Source organism: Cyanistes caeruleus, chromosome 2, assembly GCF_971803275.1.
Source record: "Cyanistes caeruleus chromosome 2, bCyaCae1.hap1.1, whole genome shotgun sequence".
NCBI lineage: Eukaryota > Metazoa > Chordata > Aves > Passeriformes > Paridae > Cyanistes > Cyanistes caeruleus.
In genome coordinates this window covers 100,506,546-100,527,473 of record NC_141702.1, presented here as the reverse complement: position 1 = coordinate 100,527,473, position 20,928 = coordinate 100,506,546, and the positions used below count along the sequence as shown (strand labels likewise).

The window sequence follows — 20,928 nt, the reverse complement described above, 5'->3', positions numbered from 1 at the left end:
TACTCTAGAATAGATAAGACAGAGAACTGTACAGTGTAGTTCAATTCAGAATTACATCATAATTCTAGAAAGAACAAATTGTAAACAAATTTTTGAAATTAAAAATATCTTTTGTTTTCTTCATGGGGGAGGCAGGGATCAATTTCATGTATTTACTGGCATTATTTCATGTTCCACATTGTGTTGCTTAATGTTGTTCTAAAGATGTAAAACACTCAAAGGCAGTATAATATGAGTGCACAAGTGTATCAATCTCTCTGCCCATCAACAAGTCAATTTCCATAATGTTGATGTTTTAATAAAACACAGCCATTTCATAAATGCATTCCTTCTATTCTGATAATTCCTTGTGTTTCTTACAGTGCACAGCTGCAATAATTTTTATATGCAAAAATGTTTATGAACAGTGAGAATATACTTGTCCAGAGCCAATGTAATGGCTAATGAAAATATGAGGAGAATCTTTCCTCCACCTGGCTCAATATTCCATGTAAGAAACACTGTGGGCCACCTTGGGGCCAAAGTAGTTGGCAGCAACTTAGCCCAATGACAGGAAAAATCTGTTTGGCTGAGGGCCTACACCTAATCCTCACTAAACATCTGTTAGATTTCATAAGAAGAATGTTGAAGGTGATATACATATTAGTTTTCAAATGTACCCCAGTAAAGGGATTACTGCAGTGATTCTTGACTGCACTTGGGAACTCATGCATTTTTAAAACTGAAACAATAAGATCCATTTGTCCAAACTATCTCAAAAATTAATTTTTAAGTTTTTTTAACTTCAAAGATGGATTTTTTTTTTTCACCCTGAAAGACAGGTATTTCTGTGAACTCTTGAATGCAGAACTCAAGTTAGCAAAATATCAATATATCAGTTCCCAGGTAAGAGCTCACACAGACTTGCTTTGACACATTTTGATGTACCTGAAGTCATACTGCTCATCTTACCTGTTAAAAAGCACAGAAGCATTTCTTGATTAAAATATCTATGCAGTGCATAAGCTTTATGATTTTTAATAACCTACACTAAACACTAGGGAATGTGATCAACATGTCAAAGTACTGAAAACCAAATATTTTTGTAGTCTTCTGAAGTTAGGTATACTCAGCAGAGATCTATTGTGGGTGTGGGGAAATAAAACACAAAGCTCCAACCATTCCATGTCCACAGTGCAGCAGGAATACCACTTGCTATCCAGTTTTGTTGGCACACATCAAAGGTCAACCTAAGCAACAAGTTATGAGCCATGGTCTAGGTTTAGACAGGGAATGGAGAAGAGCGATAGAATGACTATGAACAGAGAAGCAGATTATGGTTTTGCAGTTCATCCAGTGATATGGATTTTAAAGCAGAAAAGTTATGGTTTCACTTATTTTCTAAGATGTGATCAAGTCTTCCTAGAGTTCCACCTTTTCAAGAAGAAAGAATATTTCAAGGATTTCAGATCAAGAAAATACCATTGAAGCCATAACAGAATGTTTAAGTCTGATTTTGCTGAGTTGTGACCTAACTTTCTGCACAGAATACACTTGAATAATAATGAGAGTAGGTGACTATCAGTATAGTTCATTATAGGTAACAATGTAATGCACAAAAATTAATGTTATGACAAAGAGGATGTAGCACCAGCTGTACTGTGGAAGAATAATATCATTAATAACTAGCATACAAAGAAGTTGGTTTTTTTCATATATATCCTGGGTTTTTTCAATATATAACTTGCATGTGGTGCTCTATGTAACATATAATCCATGTAATTATGTAACATGCAATCCATGTGATTTTGACAAGATTTCTAGAAACACTGGTTTACTAGACTCTCTTATATTTCTGTGCCTGGGAAAGCAAAGATTTGTCTCAAACATTGTGAATGGCAAACACTGCATGGATTTTGTCCAACAGCTTTCATTTACACTAAGAGAGTAATGATCATGGTCACCCAGCATTTCATCTGTTTGTTTCCACTGTTATCTGAGTAATGGTCATGGATCAGGATATCAAATCCACTAGAGGGAAATAATTACCTCTATTTTAGAGAGGTTTCAGCTTAAGAACACGAAAGACAATGGATGGATATGAGAAACAGAGTAAGAACATAGAGCAACAACAGTTCTAGACAGAAATCTGACTGGCTATTGGTTTTCTTCTGTAACTACAGAAAGACTCTGCTTCACTGTATCCACACAAGTATCTTTCCCTGTTAATATTCATAGTACGGCTCATGCATCCAAATCTGCCCTTGCATTCACTTCAATAATCCACATTCAAAACAAATTATAAAAATAAATTTTTGGTTAGCTTGTGTATACTGGGGAAAAAAATCTAGTTCAACAAACCCTAAACACAAAAATTTAGGACATAATAACCTATGAGTTGTGAACATAGGTGAAGAGACAAATCCGTTTTTATTAAACTAGTACAAACGCAGAGCACACCTAATTAATTCAAAGAAATTATTCTGAATTCATAACAGTGTAAATGAGAACAGAATGCAGTGCAACATGAATAGACATAGGATAAAGAGAATGATGACTGATAGATACATACATTTGATAATGGAGGGGAACTTATACTCAAAGAGTTTAATTAGTGCCACAAAGTTTCTACAAATAAAAGAAGAACAAGTGAATGCTTTACCATATGGAGCTTTTATCTTTACCTGACAAGCTCATTATTCACAGAAACAGCTTTCAGGTATTTCTTCAGTACATAAAAATTATGGATATACTTCCGAACATAATAGCCTCTCCACATTTTCTGGATCTGGAGGAAATAAATATTTGTTTAGTATATTTCAAATCCAAAGTTTTCATACATATCAAATATATGTACCATATCCCAAGTACTTCTTTCCTTTAAAAGTGATACCAAGTAGAAACACCTATAAGTTTCAGTGAAGAAAATGAGTGTAGGTTGTAACATCTTGTAGCACTGAGTCACCACCTCACCTACATCTTCTGCTGCACTTTCACCTTCATGCTCTGCAAAGGTGTGAACTGAATAAAAGCCTTCCCAGGAACCCAATGAATCTGGCTTTCTGGGAAATTCACTTATAAATTGCAGTTCTTTCATCTCCAATGTAAAATGATTCATGTCTATTATTGTTCCACATTAATTTAATTGTTCTCAAGAAATACTATTCTCTTGCATAACAGAGAAAGCCTAACCTAGAGGAAGTTTAACCTGAAGGAGAAAAGCTCTTTATCTGTAGCTAGTTATAAAATTGTATTATGAATAGAAATTAGGTAGCATCCTCCACCAAAAAGGGTTAATATTTTGGTGCATTTTGAAAAGCATCAGTTAAAAAAAAAATAAATAAGAGAGAAAGAAGAAAATAAAAGAGAAGGGGAAAAAAACCTACTTAGTCTATCCAACCTCCCCTAAGAACTGATTTCAACAATTGTGTTTAAATCTCTGATACTTGAAAATTCTAATAATGAAGTTTCTGAGACCCTTGCCTGTTGTTACTATCTGGTTTTTGGCATGGCAAAGTAAGCATTAAGAATGGACAATTAAGCATTGGAATGGGCTGCCCAGGAAGGTGGTGGAGTCACCATCCCTGAAAGAGTTTGAGAAACAAATGAACATGACACTTAGTGCCATGGTCTAGTTGACAAGGTGGTGATCAGTCAAAGGTTGGACTCAATGCCTTTAGAGGCCTTTCACAAACTAAATGATTCTGTAATTCTGTGATTCTGTAATTAGGTAAAAAGCTAGCAGGACTGCCATTTGGTGAGATATATTTATCCTTATGCCAGGACATGAAGAGGTGAAAAATGTAACTTGCTCTATTCAGTCATGCTGAGGGCTGCTCTTGCACCTGATTTTCCTTGCCATCAGAGGTCAGTGTACCCTGGATCTCTACATCTGAAAAACAGAGTAACCATCTTTTCCTCTCTTCTCAGGGTGTAGTTCCTCCATTGTTAAATTCTTCCATCCTTGAACTTATTATTAATTTTCCTGCAAAATATTCTTTACTTCCTAAATTGCATTTTATCTCCTTTTTTCCTCAGTATTTTTCTACTTTAATCTCCCAATTTCTATCTTCTAGTCAGCAGTAGCTTCAGTTGCTCCAACATCCATCTCTTTGACCTTTATAGCTTTGAAATCTTAAAAGACAGCTGAAAAGCAGAATCTAGATTTAAAAAGCAGGAAGTTGGAGGTTTTACTCTCCAGAAGCTACTCCCCTTATTTAAATGCATGGAAGAGTAAAATGTTGCTAAGTACTAACAGCTCTCCTTTTCCTGTGGGCCCCTAGCTACCAAACTTCTTAAGAATTTAAACACATGGGTGTATCTATAAGAAACTTTTTTCTTTTTCTTTACATCAACATTTCTCTTTCCAGAGCCAAGGGACAACTTTTTAAGTGGAGTGAAATCCATGTGTTTGTGCTATTTGGCTCTTTTTTTCTTAGATATTTATTTTTTTTTTAAAAACGGGGAGGGGGGAAAGAATGTCACAGACTTTGTGTTTGATTCAGGAAGAAGGCAAATTTTAAAAAGCTGCCAATTGCCCACATTATCAGTAACCATTGCACTCAGTAATTTCAGAATCTTTATCATCAAGTCTTGGGAGTGCTCTTCAGTAACAGGCAAAATTCTCTACTCCTACCAGTTCCAGTGCAGTGCAATTCTGTACCACTGTGAAAACTGACAGAAGTTTTTGCAATTTTTCCACTTCCAGACTTTTACTGGACATATAAAAGGAGACCAACTAAAGCAGGGCTGAATATTTCATAGTTTGTCACCATTTTCGCATTCACAAACCCCCAAACACTACTCTTCAAAGTAAAAACCAGCATTTGGCCTCAACTGATGACACCTTGGGGTACAGTTATGATTGTCTTTTTATGTGAGATTTAACAAGAGAATAAGAATCACAGAAAAGCTTTCAGTAATTCTTTCAGGCATGTGTTAGTTATTAAGAATAAGAGGATACTAACTTCCCAAGTTAATATATTCTCCTATTTCCCCTTTGTGTATCAGCATGGATTTTTCCTCCCTTCCAAAATAAGACTTGAAACTAGTTTGAAAAGATGGATTTTTTTTTAACTACATGTTGTTATTTGTTTGTGACTTTTTTGTTTATTTTGTTGTTGTTGTTTTTCTTGTTATTGTTTTGGTTTGGGGTTTTTTTGGTGGAATTGTTTATTTTTTTGTTTTGTTTTTGTTCATTTTTGTTGTTTTGGTTTTTTTAAAATGAAAAGGGTTTGGACCTCTAGATATTATTGAGATATGAACGAATAAGAGTTCTGGGAACAAGAATGATTCTAGACATGCTGCTTTGCAGTAGGTGATGGTAAATTTCATATTATTTCCAACACTGCTTTCTCATACAGCAGCTTATTGGGTTAAAAAGGAATAGAGAAAGAGCAGAGAATGAGTATGCCTTCAGAGATCTGGGATTAAGCAAAATCCTTTGCATGTGAATAAGGATCTTAGCTTTGTTTTTCTGTTTGGCTTCAAAATTTCTCAACAAGAGCAACTTGGCTCCCATATAGCCATGCGCTCATTAATGCAGGATTATGGTCCCTTTGAAACTCTTTCTGACAGTTTTCACCTCACAGTTATAAATGCAGAACTGGATATTTCTGGGTTAAATGATCAAAACTCAAACTGAAAGACAAAAGGCTCAAGTAGTATAAAGCTATAATTACCTCCAATGGGCTCAGTGTACCAATTAAAAGATGCACTCTACCTTTATTTACACCACTTTCTGTTCAGAATGAACTCACTGATTTCAACTGAATGAAACATAAGTAAGAAAAACTGCATTGTGACTCAAATTATTTTATGTCTGATTTCTGTTTCCCTAATACTTTATGTCAGCAATCCCAAAACTGAAGATTAATATTTTTAGGAAAGACCATTTTGTAAAAAGCTTCTAATGATGCTCATATTTTCAATGTGAAAGTTCTGAATGTTTGCTTTTGTAAAGAAGTATAATGTTATGACTGCATTTCTTTTTAATTCCAAGGTGAATGTTTAAAAAATTCTTGAAAAAGAAGAGATAAGTGTGCGTATGCCCTTCAAAGTAATTAGCAAGTTTCAACAGTGATTGGTACAAAACAATTATTGTCATTGATCAGCACTGAACAGATAATTTTAAACAAAGTCATTGTGTGCTCAGCAGATTACAGCTTGTTAACGGGCAAGTTCTAAATGACCTCTTAAGCTAGTCAAATCAATGATGCATATTCCTCATTAAGTAACATCAAAATGTAAGTGGTCTTATAAATAATGTTTATTTTAAGCACTAAAACAAATGGCAAAACCTTGATATATCAAAAGCCATCTGCTCATGGATTTTTTTGCCATAGGATTATTTTTGTTGCTGAAAATTTACAGCAACCTTAAACCTTTTAAGAGAGAGAATCATATTTTGCCTCGAAACTGAAACTGATTTAAACAAGATCTCTGATTTAATTTTAAAAGGTAAAACTAATAGCTCTGATTCCAATGAAATGCAATCCAGAAGGACAAGATATGTAAACTGGCATCAAAACTATGATCGTGTGTATGCTCTCAATAATACTTCAAATGCCAAAACTGAAACTGCCTTTCTCTAGAGTGACTATAAATTGAAATAAATAGTTAATAATACCATGAGACAAAACTAAGTGGTTAAATAGAAAAACATACACAGTTATTTCTATATTTTTAGAACACTGAGTTATATTAACCATAAATCAAGCTCATGATGCGTGAATATAAGGAACTGTTGGCTTAGAATGCCTAAAGTCTAAGGCATTCTACATTCTACATCATCTATGCAGAAATTCAACAGGCCTGATTTGCTATTGGACCTTGGGTAGTTCTTCAAGAAACACATGACAGAAAAAACCCAAAGGCATTAAGTGTTTCAGATTGGTAGCATTTTAAGTCTGCTCTGCAGATCTGGCTGCACAAAATTTAGACAGAGGAGAATCAGATTCTGACATCTGCAACTAAATAAAGATCTGTTCTATTGTTTTCTACTGATTTAAATTTCCATTAAAGAAAAGGACATGACTGAAAAAGCAGTACTTTGAAGATTTATATCACCTAATGATTCAACATTATATTTCCATTACAAATGAATGGGAACACATTCAATTTCTTTTAAAAATGAAAGACCAAATGCAAAACTCCATTTGACTAGAATACATAATTACCTCTGAAATTTGGTCTTCAGATGTCTTCTGGAAGTACAGAGGCAACTTTTAAGAGCTGACTTACATCTTATGTTCCCCCACTTATCCCAGCAGCATGAGTAAACAGCATTTATCCACTGTGGAATACTTTCAAAGTAGCTAAGTAAGGAATCAACCATAACAAAAAGGTACATTTTTGAGGTACTAAACTGCTGTTAAATACCTTCAGTTCTTTAATACGCACCAAACCTAAGGCTACTTTGTGCCTTTTAGAGAATCAAAACTCAGCAAAACACCTGATGAGTACAGAGTTCTTGACTGAGTTATTTTGGACTCAGAAGGGCCACAAAATTAAAATCCATTCTGAGAATCTTCTTACTCTACACAAGTTTCCCTGGGTTAATCCCTGGGTTAATCTCCATTGTCACCATATTCATACATTTGATAGAATTCAAAAGGCAAGGTGCCTGGCCTAAAAAGATACAGGCCTACAAAGTAAAGCAGTTTTGTATCACAAAATGAAAGAAATATATAACATAAAAGGACTTAACCCTAAAAATTATTTTATGTTTTTCCCATATTTGTTTTACATATTTTTTCAAGTTCAGTATCAAAGTTCAAAATAAAAAAAAACAAACAACTAGTTTCTAATTAAATACATTTCGCAGTTTCACCCACAACAAATTTCATCCTTGAAGTTCAAGGTCTGTTTATACTCTTCTTCATCTAGAAAAATTCACTGATAATATCATCAATGAGATCAGTTCAGTTCCACCTCTGTGTTTAAGAGACGAAATTGTCCTGTGCTCTCTAACTCTTGAGATCCAGTACATCAAATGTCATGTACTAACAAGAGAAAAAGCACAGTTACATCAACAAGCTTAAAAGCCCTGTAGTTTGTCAGAATTGCAAATATGTGTCTGCATTAGTAAAACAAATGTTCTTACATTTGTAGGAACACTGGCAGATAGAATGTTTGGGGGTTTTATCAGCATCATACATAATAAGATCCAATGGAGATTTAAATGGGGCAAGACACATTCAGACACCTCAAATTCAGCTACAGTTTTCAAACACAACCCAGACTACTCAGTGTAACTTTAATTTTTAACTATGTAGTACGTCCTGCTGTTGCCATCAGCATATCAATCAAATGTATATTATTCTGCTTTGCTCATTTTATTAAAAGCAAATTCGGAGCACAATTGACTTTTCATTTGTTTAACAAGTGAAGAAATATTTACCCTGACAGCCATTTCATTGTAGAATTTCAGCTTCTTAATAAAATATGCTCTCTGTGAAGCAAAAAAAAAAAAAAAAAAAGGCATATATTTCAGTTACACAAAGACAGTCCTGCTATTTTTACATATAAAAGATAGGAATCTTTATACATAATACATAATAAGAGTTCTAGGCTTAGAGAGAATAAAATCAAACTTTGTATTGAAGAGATAGGCTTCCTAATACATAATGCAGGCTTAACCAGAAAAATCTATGGTAGTCAAACTAGGAGCTAATGGAGATATATGATCATAAAATGCTCTCCGCTGAGTTTGATAATCAATGGTGCTCTACTGAGAGTAGAATAACAAAGCAGAAATATTCACAAGTGCTGGTGACATGTAGTATTGTATGATTTATTCACTGGGGTTCTTTTAGCCAAAACTCACAGAAACATAAAAGGAATTCATATTTCAAGATGTCTGGTTTAATGAAAAATTCAGAGAAATGCTGTCTTCAGTCGAAATCATTCAAGGATACGGATGCAGTGATGGAGCAAAATTGTGCCTTCCAACCATCTGTACTAAATGTTATGTACTTAGCTGCCTCACGAGTAATCGTTGGGAATTTTGTTTCATTTAATATTCATTTTAACATCATAAAATCATAAATACAATGATACCATGTTACAGTGAATCCCCTGATATAGAAAACATTTCCTGAAGTCCTGGTTTCCTTCCAATAAAGTAGAATTCCTCTCATAGTGAACGAATCCCCTATTATACTAAGCAATCACTTGGCAGCATAGGTTATTTTAATGGATACATCACTTTAAACTAAGCTTTCACATCTGTTCCGCCCTCTAATTACAAATGCAAAATGAACATAATTCACAATTGTATCATAAAAAGTAAAATATAAGTACTTTGAATGCAAGAGTATGTCCTTTATTTAGCACAACATGCAGCTTTTATGTGTTTCTCATGTTTTAGACACAAATCAAAGGCAAAAGTGCTTTCCCCTGATATAGTGATTTTCTCCCCCATGGCAAACAGGAATTCACTATAAAAGGGTTTCACTGTAATTAGTGTTATTTGAATTGCCTAGTCTGATCCAAAGCAAATTGTCTGTGGAGAGCAGCAGGACTGGATTATTTATCAACAGTCTGGGCAATTAAGAAACAGTTGGCTGCAATATGTTATTTACAAATGAACACAATGATGCTACTTCATTTTAAATTCTCTTTCTTCATTACATTAAGCAAGGCATAATTCCTGCAGTTTAATTAAGGTGCATTTTAAATGCTCACTTTAATATCATACCAATCTACTAATAATGGAAACAGTACAAAAGATATTTCTTATGTGAAAGAAAATTGCAAAGTTGTTAAAGTTCAAAGAAGTTTCACACATACATGTGAATGTGTATACATACACATAGATATATACATATATATAGTCAAGGGAAAATCTACCTCAAATAATGTACAAATTAGAATAAATGATGGACTGTCTCTCTCCTCCTTATTCTCCATAAGTATTTACTGAGCAATACTAACTGTAGATAGCTAATAATGGATTGAAATAATGGTTGCCTGACTTAAGCATATCCCTAAAATGCTCAACTAAATGGATAAAATTTTGGGTTGCAGCTCATCTTTTCTTTCTTTGGAAGGGAACGTAAGAGTTACCACATCACCAAATAGATAAAATGCATTTTAATGGAAGCTTAACATGTTCCTGAACTTAAAAATATTCATCAGATTTCTGTCCATCAGTGATTAAACTAAACAATTTTACACCTTTTTGTTATTCATCTCATATTTGAAGGCTGTGAGCACTTAGGTCTGAATGCATCCCATTTCACTGAAGAACATAAATTGGAGACCTAACATCATTAATGCTCTTTATGTCATCCATACTGAGAGACAACATGGGACCACTTTTACTCTGAGCTTGGTCAAGTATTGAAGAACTCTGTCTACTATTTAGAGAGAGAGTCAATGTGCGGCACCTAAGGTCTGATTTTGCACACCCCACTAAGGTGTGAGGAATCCAGGCCTTACCCTACCACCATTTAACAGGGTCACTCAAAACAAGAAGGAAGTTACACATTCCTGCCATAACTCAACTCTTGTTCTAAATCACAAGTCTCCCAAATACAGAACTGCTCATGCAACTGTCTTAAAACTTCATTCTTTCACAAAAAGCCAAAGGCTGTCTCACCATCTAGGTTCCTTTGCAAATGTATTCGCCCTTTGTTTTCTAATCCTGATTAGAAAGTTTTACTATTAAAAATGATGGAGAAGGTGTTCATTGCTATTCACAAAAGCAGAGTCATAATTTAGTGCTTCAATCCAAGTCTACATTTACATGGTCTCCCAATAAACAAAAGATTCTTTCCTGAACTAGGTCCTGCTTGTCCAGAAAACACTTTTTGCTTAAGTGGAAATTCATGCAGTTCAGCCCATGCCCATTGGATGCCCTTAATTTTTCCACTAAATGCCAATTCAAGGGTGACACTACCAGGTTGACTCTCTAGAAATAATTACTTTCCCATCTCATCTATGTACCACCTCTACCACCTCATGTACCACAAAGCCAGGATGTCTTTGTCATGAAGTCTGACATTAATAATGTATTAATGTACAGGCCTTCCTACCAGCTTACCTTAAGTGTAGGTTTTTAGAACATATTTGAAGCCTTATATATATATAAACTTTTGTAGTACTTTCTCCTTTTGTATTTAAAAACATGCTTGGGGATCATCTACAAATGTGCTCTGATTGGTGTCTTCTTTTGCTTTGAAGAGTTAATACAAAATAACAAATTCAAAAAGAAGCAGGAATGTGACTGAGTTTGAGAGTGAGATCGAGGTTGAGAGAAGGAAGCAACACATACTCTAAATTGTGAATGGGGTAATGGTGTATTTTGGAGGGTTTTGTAGAGTAAATAGGCATTTGCCTAATTTCTATTGGACTGCAATTATTTAAAACTGGTTGTTGACTTAAAGCTAAATTACTTAGGGTGGTGTCAAACTATAATATTCACTTTTCTTAACTGCATCTCTTTCCAAAGTAAACTGAAAACATGGCCATCATGCATAACAGCTTCATATAATAATGAAATGTTACAATTCCCCTTGCTTTAGCAAATGATTCTTTGACTATGGGAAAATAGTAATATAGAAACAATGATACACATGCTATGGTGTTTGCCTCGTTCTAAAACTCATCCCTTCCTACAGGTTATTAAAAGTTTCAGAATCCGACACAATCAATGTAACCAACCTATTAAGAAAACTGTTGGAGAGCTTTTCTTAATTTTAGCTTGAGATTAATTAGGAAACAAAGCTTTCTATCAAACCACCAATATTTAGAATAGAAAGGCACATAACTTTAATCATATAAATGCCATCAATGGTTGTTCATTTTTTTTTAGGATTTTACCTATTTTTAAAATATTTATCTTAACAATCAAAGGAAAAGGCACTAGAGGAGAAGCAAATGAAATACTAGTGGTGATGCACATATGGACAGCCAATCTGATGAGCCTCAGCCTTTGTTATTTTCCGCATCAGTACCATTCACATTTCACAATTTTGAATATAATCATTAAAATGATTTATTATCAAGCAATCATGGGTATTTTGTGCATATGTTTTGCCTTGTTTGCTGGCAGCAGATACCAATGCAATCATTATCAGCAGACAAATTTAAAAGTGACCAGTGTATTTAAGGAACTATCATGCCAAATGCATCATTGTGTTTCATAGTCAGGAGTCATTACAACAGTTATTGGCAAGAGTTCATTAAAAAAAAAACCAACAAAAAACATTGCCTTATCCTTTAACTTTAATGTTATGCTAAGTTGCTGAGATTTGGCTTTTTACAAATTCCAAGTTCAGCCATTAATTGAGTAAAGATAGTAAAACAACAAATATAAGGACTTTACACTTAAGTCCACCCCAAAACACACTGAATATAGCAGTCCAAAGGCAGCAGAATGTACCTTTTTATCTGATACTCTTGTGGTACTCAGCTTGGCTTCCAATCAAGCTGTCCTGTTTAGTCTTCTCCAGTCAAAGAGATGGCAAGAACAAAATGTAGTATTTGAGGGAAAAAGATAATTTCCTGTGCTGATTGCTGTAAAATTTGTAAGCTTTCTGATGAGATTGTCTTTGAGCCCTGGCTAACACTGAATAAATTCTGGAACCCAGAAATTGGATGAATTAATGATCTGATTTAGAATGTATGTATTAAGTTGCAGAATTTTTTGTCCTACATTGTTCCATAGACTTCAGATTTGGCAAGTTTTTCAGTTATGTCTATTTGAAGAACTAAGTATGCACAAGGCTTTATTGATTAAAGACTATTTTATTTTACTTTTCAGAATTATATTCAAGAACAGAAAGCTGAGGGGAGTTAGCTGTCTCAGGTTTGTGACTACAAGAAGTCTGTTTGATCACGCTGATTCCTTCCTTCCTTTGTCCCAGCAACTGCAGAGATTCTTTCTTTTCATTAACAAATTTTAAGATAGATTATCATATCTCTCTTCTGCAGAAGCTTAACTAGATTAAACAAACCTTCCTAAAACTCAGGAACAATATTCAGCTGAAGTCCTACTTTTTTCAAAAAAGAACCCAATGCAACCATGCAGTTATCTGTTTTGTATTCAGGAATTACTGTTAGAAGATGAGTGAAAACCACACACCTTCAGGATGGCTCATAATTTATAAATTAAGCCAGTTAGTACGTTGGAAGAGAGAAAATCTTTACATAGATTACTGATAGACTTGGGGAAAAAATAAATGATCTTTCAGGTACACGAGTCCTGCTACTTGAAAACATAGTTTAGTAGGGAGTATGAACTCGGGTCTTTAATATATGATTTATTATAGCTCTTTTTTTACTTCCTGAATTGTCTATTTTGACTTAAAAACAGCAATTTAACAAACTTAATCAAGAATAAATGACTAATGAGTTTAACACTCCTGTAAAATATTTACATAAATTGATAAATTAGTAAACCACATATTTTATGTTAAATTATTTTCTTCTTAGTTCCATAAACCTGTTAACAGAGGTTTTAGCTTATGTGCTATCACACACTTTCACTCTCTTCAGGAATTAGATTGACTGCTGTGTGCCTTAAGGCAAAACCTCAAATATTTCAAGGTTCATTAAGTAAGAAATTTGTACCACTAAAACATAAAATAGCAATGTGTAGACAAATTGGCTTATTTTACTTTCAAAATTAAAAGTTCTGCAGTAGAAAAAAAAAAATAAAAAAGCATCTTATAAAGTTCTAATCCCACAATTAGTATCATGTGAGTAGACTTCTGCATGAGCAGATCTCATTGCTGGTTTGGGGACCAATATTCCAGAGCTGCAAACACTTAAACACTGACTTAACTTGACTGTTATGAGTAGGCTTTCTGAAATTAATGGTGCTTTTCATTACAGTAAAGTTAAGTGTGTGTCTGTGTGTATAGAGGATTGAGTTTCGGCTTTTTAATTTCATGATGAGTGAATGAATTATTCATACGTATTCCACAAATAACCAAACAAAAATTTAAAGAGTAGTTTTCTACCTCCACTATTTCTCTGAAGTTTTTTCTTCTTAGATATCCTCTCCACCACTTCTGTATCAAAATCACCATTCTGCTCAGATGTCTAAAATGAAACACATTAGGAAAATAATTAGTTTTTCAGACTTCAGACCTATAAGCTTGTCATAATAATAAAAATAACAAACAGTGTATTATGCATCATAAAAATTATCACTACAAGCATACTATATATACATATACATACATAAATACGTGCACACACACACACACACACACACACATATACACCATTATATATATATATTTCTTCATACACACATATTTTGTTCTTGGAAAATGTGGGTTACTGCAAACTTACCTGTATACAATTAGAAAAGTTTAATGAAAAACTATTATAAATTTAATTTGCATAATAAATTGGGGTTTTTTCATGGTTTTAACCAAGAAATCTGACCAATCCAGAATTTTTTCTGTCATGTGCAACATTTTCACAGCTGTACCATTTTTAACTATTTGACAAAACTTACTGATACTTGAATTTCTAAATATTTTATTCACTTTTAGATACCTTTTTGCTTTTATAAAATTACACCTAGCTTAATAGTAAATATTTACTTTGTCACTTATTAATTTATTAATTAATTTATTTATAGACATATATGTTGCTACTAAAAATTTCATAATTTATGTCACATAAATTTTTGCAGAAAATGATAGAATCATTACTTTGGGACTGCCTAGAAAAAGCATTAAAGGGCATCATTCATACCACCTACCTATGGACATCAAACTTTTAAATCTTACACTCCATTCAATGAAGGCAGTCTCTGGGTAGTTCAGAATATTGAGAACTGGCTACATTGAGTCGGTACTCCTAAGTAAGCCAGAGACAATCACAAAATTATAGAATCAATCAAGGTTAGAAGAAAGCTTCAAGATGATCTAGTCCAACTGTCCACCCTGCAGCACCATATCACCTCTAAATCATATTTCCAAATGCCACATCCAGATACATGTTGAAATTCAGGAGGTGGTGTCTCTAACCACCATCTTCCCAAGCAACTCACTGCAATGCCTAATCAATCTTTGATTTAATTTTTTTTTTCTAGTATCTCATCTGAACCTCCTCTGATGCAGCTTGAGTACATTTATTATAAGTGTAAACAATGACTGCAGCCTATCTTCCTATGAGGGACATACTGGGCATTGAGTAGTAAATGTTATTTAAGCTAATAATTCTTTAGGCTTTGACCTTGCAACAGGCAAGAGGTCAAACTAGAAGACCTCTTCCTCAGCTGCCCTGTTTTATGAAGATACAGAAGCTTGAGCAGATGAGCTTGAGCAGTTGAGTGTATGACATAAAAAATGGAAGACGGTTTTTTGGGAGAATGAACCAACCACAGTTTCCAGGAAATACGTAACAATGTTATAAAATCATAGAATCACTGAGGTTGGAAACAACCTCCCAGATCACGTTTGGAATTGATACAGCATTTCCCAGAACAAAGCAGGTGAAGGGCCTTGAGGGGAAGCCACACGAGAAGCAGCTGAGGTCATTTGGTCTGTTCAGCTTGAAGGAGACTGAAGTGAGACTTCAGTGAAGTCAACACCTTCCTCACAAGGGGAAGCAGAGAGGCAAGCACTGATCTCTTCTCTCTGGTGACCAGTGACAAGACCCTAGGGAGTGGCCTGAAGCTGTGTTGGGAGGATTTATGTTGGATATTAGAAAAAGTTTTCTCACTCAGAGGGTGGTTAGGCACTGGAGCAGGCTTCCCAGAGAAGCTTGGTCACAGCTCAAGCCTGCCAGAGTTCAAGAAGCATTTGGACACTGCTCTCATGCACATGGTGTGATTCTTAGGATTGTCCTGTGCAGGGCCAGGAGTTGGACTTGGAAGATACTTGTGGGCCCTTCTAACTTAGGATATTCTATAATTCTATATTCTATATGCTGAAACAGAGTATCCAAGGGACATCTAGTTGTTTCTTTTTTGTCCAGACATAACAAGATTTCTTAAACAACACTATCTATTCTGAAGATAATTTCCTTGCTTTCTAATATCACGCCTTTTTTATTGTACACAGTTCTGAAAGTCAAAACTTATTATTTCTTATAGTGCCACAGCATATATTTAATTCTGTTGAAAAACTGGATAACAGTTATTACCTTCTTTTTTTTTTTTCAAAATGCTCCAATATTACTAAAAGCAAGTAATACCATGAGAAATTTTGAGGAGAAAATTCAACACTGAAACATGGATTAAGAAAAGTTTAATATACTACCTCAGGTAGGCTCGGACCCTGCATGCTCGAAACCAGCGCTGGATCTTGACTGCAGCTTTGTACTTTGTTTTTCTGTCTTCATCTATAGCTCTGAAAATATAAAAGTAGTAATACTTCTCAGCATGGTAATGTATGAAAAAAGCAAAAATATTATTCTATATATGTTTTGTTGCAGCTGGGGATTTTTATCACCAGGTTTTTCACTTTTAATTCTACATAATTCAGTGGTAGTGCAGAAAAGTATAATTTATATTAGGTGCATAGTATGAAGGTAACAAAGGATATTGTAGCTTGTAGAGGATGTAAGTTTTGGGAGTGGATATTTCTTATTCCCCCACAATACTTAGATACATGTCAGCATGTCACATGGACATCTTCCAGTGTAGGAGAAAAATGTGCATAATGCTTTAATAATTAGGCCTGAGTTACAAAAAAATCACACAACTGTATAAAATTGCGAATCTACAGTGTTTGTGACAAAGCTAAAAGTCATGTTAGGAAAACATGAATCTAAAACAGATTAGAGGAAAATATTGTTAGTCTGCAGGAGACTTTACAGAGAGTTCAGGAAGAAATCATTACCATTATGAGTTTCATTGCTGAGGTATGAGATCACCTCTAGCTTTTATTCTTTTTTTGTTTGTTTCAAAATGTCAGTAACTGTCAAGTCTGTGACCTTAAATTTTAATTTCCATGGATTTTTATTCTTTCCCACTTTTATTAGGAACATATTCACCAAATTCTTTAATTTGTTATACCTGACAAAAAAATAATTATTAGGTCACTGTTAGTTTTCTTAATTAGCTCTCTTAATAAAGTTTCATGTCAACATTAATTGCCTCAGTAAATACCAACAAGATTATTGTTCATCTGATAAGTTAGGATTATCCTCATTATATTTCTGAAAATTAAATGAATTGCAGATTTACTACCAGAGATTAAGAAACATTAGCTCCACTCATTCTATATCATCTAGTGCAGCATGTGCTCTCAAATCACATTAAATGGGCACAAATTTTCACTATCTGACATGCATCAGAAATTCTCAGTGCCTGAAAACTCTGGGAAACAGGCTTTTTTACCTAAAATCACAAAATTAATAGTTTTCAAAACTGACTAGAGAGTTTTCTTGCTCCTTTCCTGTGCAGCTTCCCAGTCTCCACAGGAAGCAGACACATCTAGAATACTTTTACTTAGAGGAAAATTATTTTGATCAAAAGGCCATGAGCGATTTGGCCCTGGGCAGGCAGCCACAATTACAGCTTGGAAATGAAGGGGATGTGGGATTGGTTGTGTCAGAGGTGCAAGCTCCAAACCCAGCCCTACCCACCTGGCAATGACAAGAGTCTCCTAGAAGAGCAGAAGCCTTCTCCTTTCTTACTCCCTGATAGTCTGTTTTTTCTAGTTGGCATTTAGTTTGGCTTGGCCAGGATGGAATAGAAGTCCTTGTAGAGATTATTGAAGCAAACCAACAGACTTGTTTTTCTCATAGGATAGTTCCACAAACACTTTCAGCTGCCCTTGCCAGCAGAACTGTTTCAAAGTGTAAGTTTCTCAGGCAGGTATCTCCCCTTTTGATCAGATTGCACAGTAGTCATACTGATTGAATTAAGCTCTGAGAGTCACAGATACTTCTCGAAGGCTGTACTGAAAGTTAAAAAGGCCTACTCAAGCACCTGACATACAGATACTACAGTAAATAAAAGTAGGTTCTTGAACAAGTAGAGTGATAAAACTGTGTAACGCTTAATGAATTAATAGATCTTGTATATTCTAATCCTCATACTGAGGGTATTTCTCAAAATGCAGGAAATGCTTACAGTATTCTTGCACTGTGGTATCATTGGGCAAGTTCTTCCACAGAAAGGTGCTTTCCCTTAAAAGCCAGTTTAGGACACCTCATATCTCTCACATAAACAGAGTTCTGCATAAAGCACAACGGGAATGTTATTAAGAACATAAAAATATGATTAAGACTTGTTGCTGCACTGGGCTCTTTGAATCCTCTCATTCGCATTCTGAACTGCAAATCTGAATTTTCTGAAACTGACAGATCATAGCTCATTCTTAGAAGGGAAACAATTCCTTTTTGGAGAGCTCTGCCAAAAAACAAATCCCCAAACATCAAACATGCTGCCCTCCGATGTATTTTCAAGTCTGGCTCAGGCTACTCTTTCTAACCTGAAATATGTGAAATACAAGCAGAGCCTCCTGTAACTGATGTTTGTTTAGTGAACTGCTGTGTGTACAGCCACAAGAGCATGAGCGAAAGTTCAGGCAAAGAACAGAAAAACACAACACTTTACATGCAGGCAGGACTTGATCTCTGTAACTTTTTGCAATGTTCAGGAGCTTTGCTATTCATGCTAATGATGATGTAATTAGATTCTAAAATAAATGATTCATTAATTAGTGAAGACAAAAATCACAACTATGCTAAACATGTTTGGTGTTTTTTTATGTCTGAGCTTTTGCATTACACATACAGCAACAGTGCAGCCGAATAAAAGGATTTATAGGACAAATCTCTGCAATATTTAAGCGAGTCTTACAACTTTAAATTTTCTAAAATCTGGTCTTGGAAAAGTTGGCCGCCTCCATTCTGGGAGTCAGAAAACTCTGCACAAACCATCCCAATTGGCGAGGACAAGGACAACACATCTGATCTGATCTCTTTCAATTAACTTTAAAAAAATTAAATAAAATTTAAAATAAAATAAAAAAGAAGTAGTGTCCTTGCAAGAGGACAAACATCAAGGCACAGCCACAGATGTGAGCCATGATAGCGGGGAGTCGGGGCTGGCGTGCCGCATCTTGAGGGATGCTCGGGGAATTACAGCGCCTCTAGGGCGGGACACAGGAGGCTCCAGAGGCGGGACCGGGGAGAGGTCGGCTCCCGATGGGGGCAGAGAGCGGAACTTGCGAGGCTCAAGCGCGTTTCAGGAGTTTCCAGAGGCTCCTTTCCCCTCTAAATTAGCAGGGGGGCGAGGGAAGAGCGGGACAGTCAGTATTTTCAGTGCATAAACAGGTCCCTTAAAGGCCCACCAGATCTCAGATCGCTGTGGCAAAGTTGGGGAACAAGGCGGTGGGTTGGTGCTCTCGGGAGGGATTTTAAAGCGAAAGTTTCACAGAATCGCATAACCACAGAGTGCCTCAGGTTGAAAGGGACCACAGTGGGTCATCTGGTCCAACCTCCCTGCTCAAGCAGGGTCATCCCAGAGCACAGGATTGTGTCTAAACGGTTCCTGAATATTTCCACTAAGGGAGACTCCACACTCTTTCTGGACAATCTGTTCCAGTGTTCGGTCACTGCACAGTAAAGTTCTTACTCATATTTAGATTGAACTTGCAGTATACCAGTTTCTACCCATTACCATTCGTCCTACTGCTCGGCACCACCGAGAAGAGCCTGGCCCATCCTCGTCACACCCTCCCTTCAGACACGGATGAGGTTCTCTTTCACTCTTCGCTTTCCGAGGCTGACCAGGCCCAGCTCCCTCAGCCTTTCCTCGTAAGAGGGATGCTCCAGTTCCTTAATCATCTTTACAGCCTTCCACAGGAGCTCCGTGTTTCTCTTGTACTGAGGAGCCCAGAACTGGACAGTTTCCAGGGGGGCTGCCTCCATCTCGTTGCCGGCGGAGAGCGGGGCTGGCCCACCTGTCCGCCCCAGCCCAGCGTAAGGCGGTGTGTCCTGCCCCACCTCCAGTACGGCCCAAGTACCTGTTCGTAAGGAAATACTCCTCCCGGAGTCCCTCCAGCCTCTCCTGAAGCCGGGCCAGGGCGGCCATGCTTCCTCCTTCCTCCCGCCCTCAAGACGCTGCCGCCATGGCAACGGGACCGTCCCAGTGCGCCCGGGCGCGGGGGTGTCGCTGCTCCCGGCGGCCCCGCAGCCCGGCACGGGCAGCGCTCCGGGGGCAGCGGGAGCTCCGCGGAGCTGTACCGAACCCGAAGCGGGGGTGCCGAAGGGGACGCGGCGTTCCTAGGCAGCGGCCGGGGGAGAGAAGGGAGGAGGCGAGGTGGTCGCGTCCGGCTTCCTCCGGTGCCGCGGCTGCTTCCGGGCTCTCATCATGGGGGACTGAGGAGCAGCGCCGGCCGCCCGCGCCCTCCCCGCCCGGCCCGAGCCCTCCGGCCCTCGGCCCCCGCCCGCCTCCCCTCGCCCAGTCTCTGCGAAGCGGCGCCAGCCTCCTCGGGGAGCGGCCGGGGGAGGCGCCGGGTTCATGTTCCGGGTCGCTGAACATACCCCGACCCGAGCTCAGGCGGCGAGGAAGAGCTGGTAAGCCCGGAGGTGACACACGTGCCCGCCGCCCCTGCCCGGCTGCGGGGCCGCTGCCTGCGGGAGGGGCCCGGACACCATCTCCGCCCCACGCGTGGGGCGTGGGAACCTGGGGGCGAGTGGTGGCCCCCGGCCGGGCCTCCCCGCTGCTGCCCTTTTCGCTGGGGGGAAGGTGATGGAGCTCGCCCCAGGCCCCCGGGGGACGAGGGGCTGGAGGTCCGAGATGTGCCACTGTCGTGTCTCGGAGGCTGGACGCGTTTATGAGCGAGCAGTGGGCTGGAGGAAGAAACTTCCACGTCTTGTTGAGAAAGGGACAGTAGGCGGAAGATAAATTAAAACTTTTGTCCCAAGCGTATTTAGGTTTTCCTGTCTGTGGTTTTCCAGTAGTGGCAGACTCTCTAAGGCCTAAAGCCCTTGCAGTGTGTGTAGCTGAACATCCAGTGATGT

General features: G+C 37.2%; 2 protein-coding genes across 13 annotated transcripts in view; one reads left to right on the top strand and one right to left on the bottom strand.

The window, feature by feature from the left end:
* The window catches only part of SPATA17 (spermatogenesis associated 17), an 88,657-nt gene extending 68,085 nt beyond the window's left edge, over positions 1-20,572 (bottom strand). For 3 of the 11 annotated variants that reach the window (XM_086878730.1, XM_086878728.1, XM_086878729.1), the window contains exons 1-6: positions 19,929-20,010; positions 16,209-16,298; positions 13,950-14,031; positions 8,381-8,431; positions 7,158-7,184; positions 2,664-2,767 (exon numbers count right to left, since the gene is read on the bottom strand). In XM_086878730.1, the coding sequence (XP_086734856.1) occupies positions 2,664-2,767; positions 7,158-7,184; positions 8,381-8,431; positions 13,950-14,031; positions 16,209-16,298; positions 19,929-19,996 (422 nt within the window). In that variant the 5' untranslated portion in view covers positions 19,997-20,010. Of the gene's footprint in view, positions 1-2,663; positions 2,768-7,157; positions 7,185-8,380; positions 8,432-13,949; positions 14,032-16,208; positions 16,299-18,028; positions 18,133-19,928; positions 20,017-20,448 lie in introns of those variants that run through there. The other 8 variants (XM_023922847.2, XM_023922845.2, XM_023922846.2 and 5 more) reach the window with 5 other exon arrangements.
* GPATCH2 (G-patch domain containing 2) overlaps positions 20,022-20,928 on the top strand; it is a 118,754-nt gene continuing 117,847 nt past the window's right edge. For both annotated transcript variants that reach the window (XM_086878726.1, XM_086878725.1), the window contains exon 1: positions 20,022-20,481. In XM_086878726.1, the coding sequence (XP_086734852.1) occupies positions 20,426-20,481 (56 nt within the window). In that variant the 5' untranslated portion in view covers positions 20,022-20,425. The remainder of the gene's footprint in view (positions 20,482-20,928) is intronic.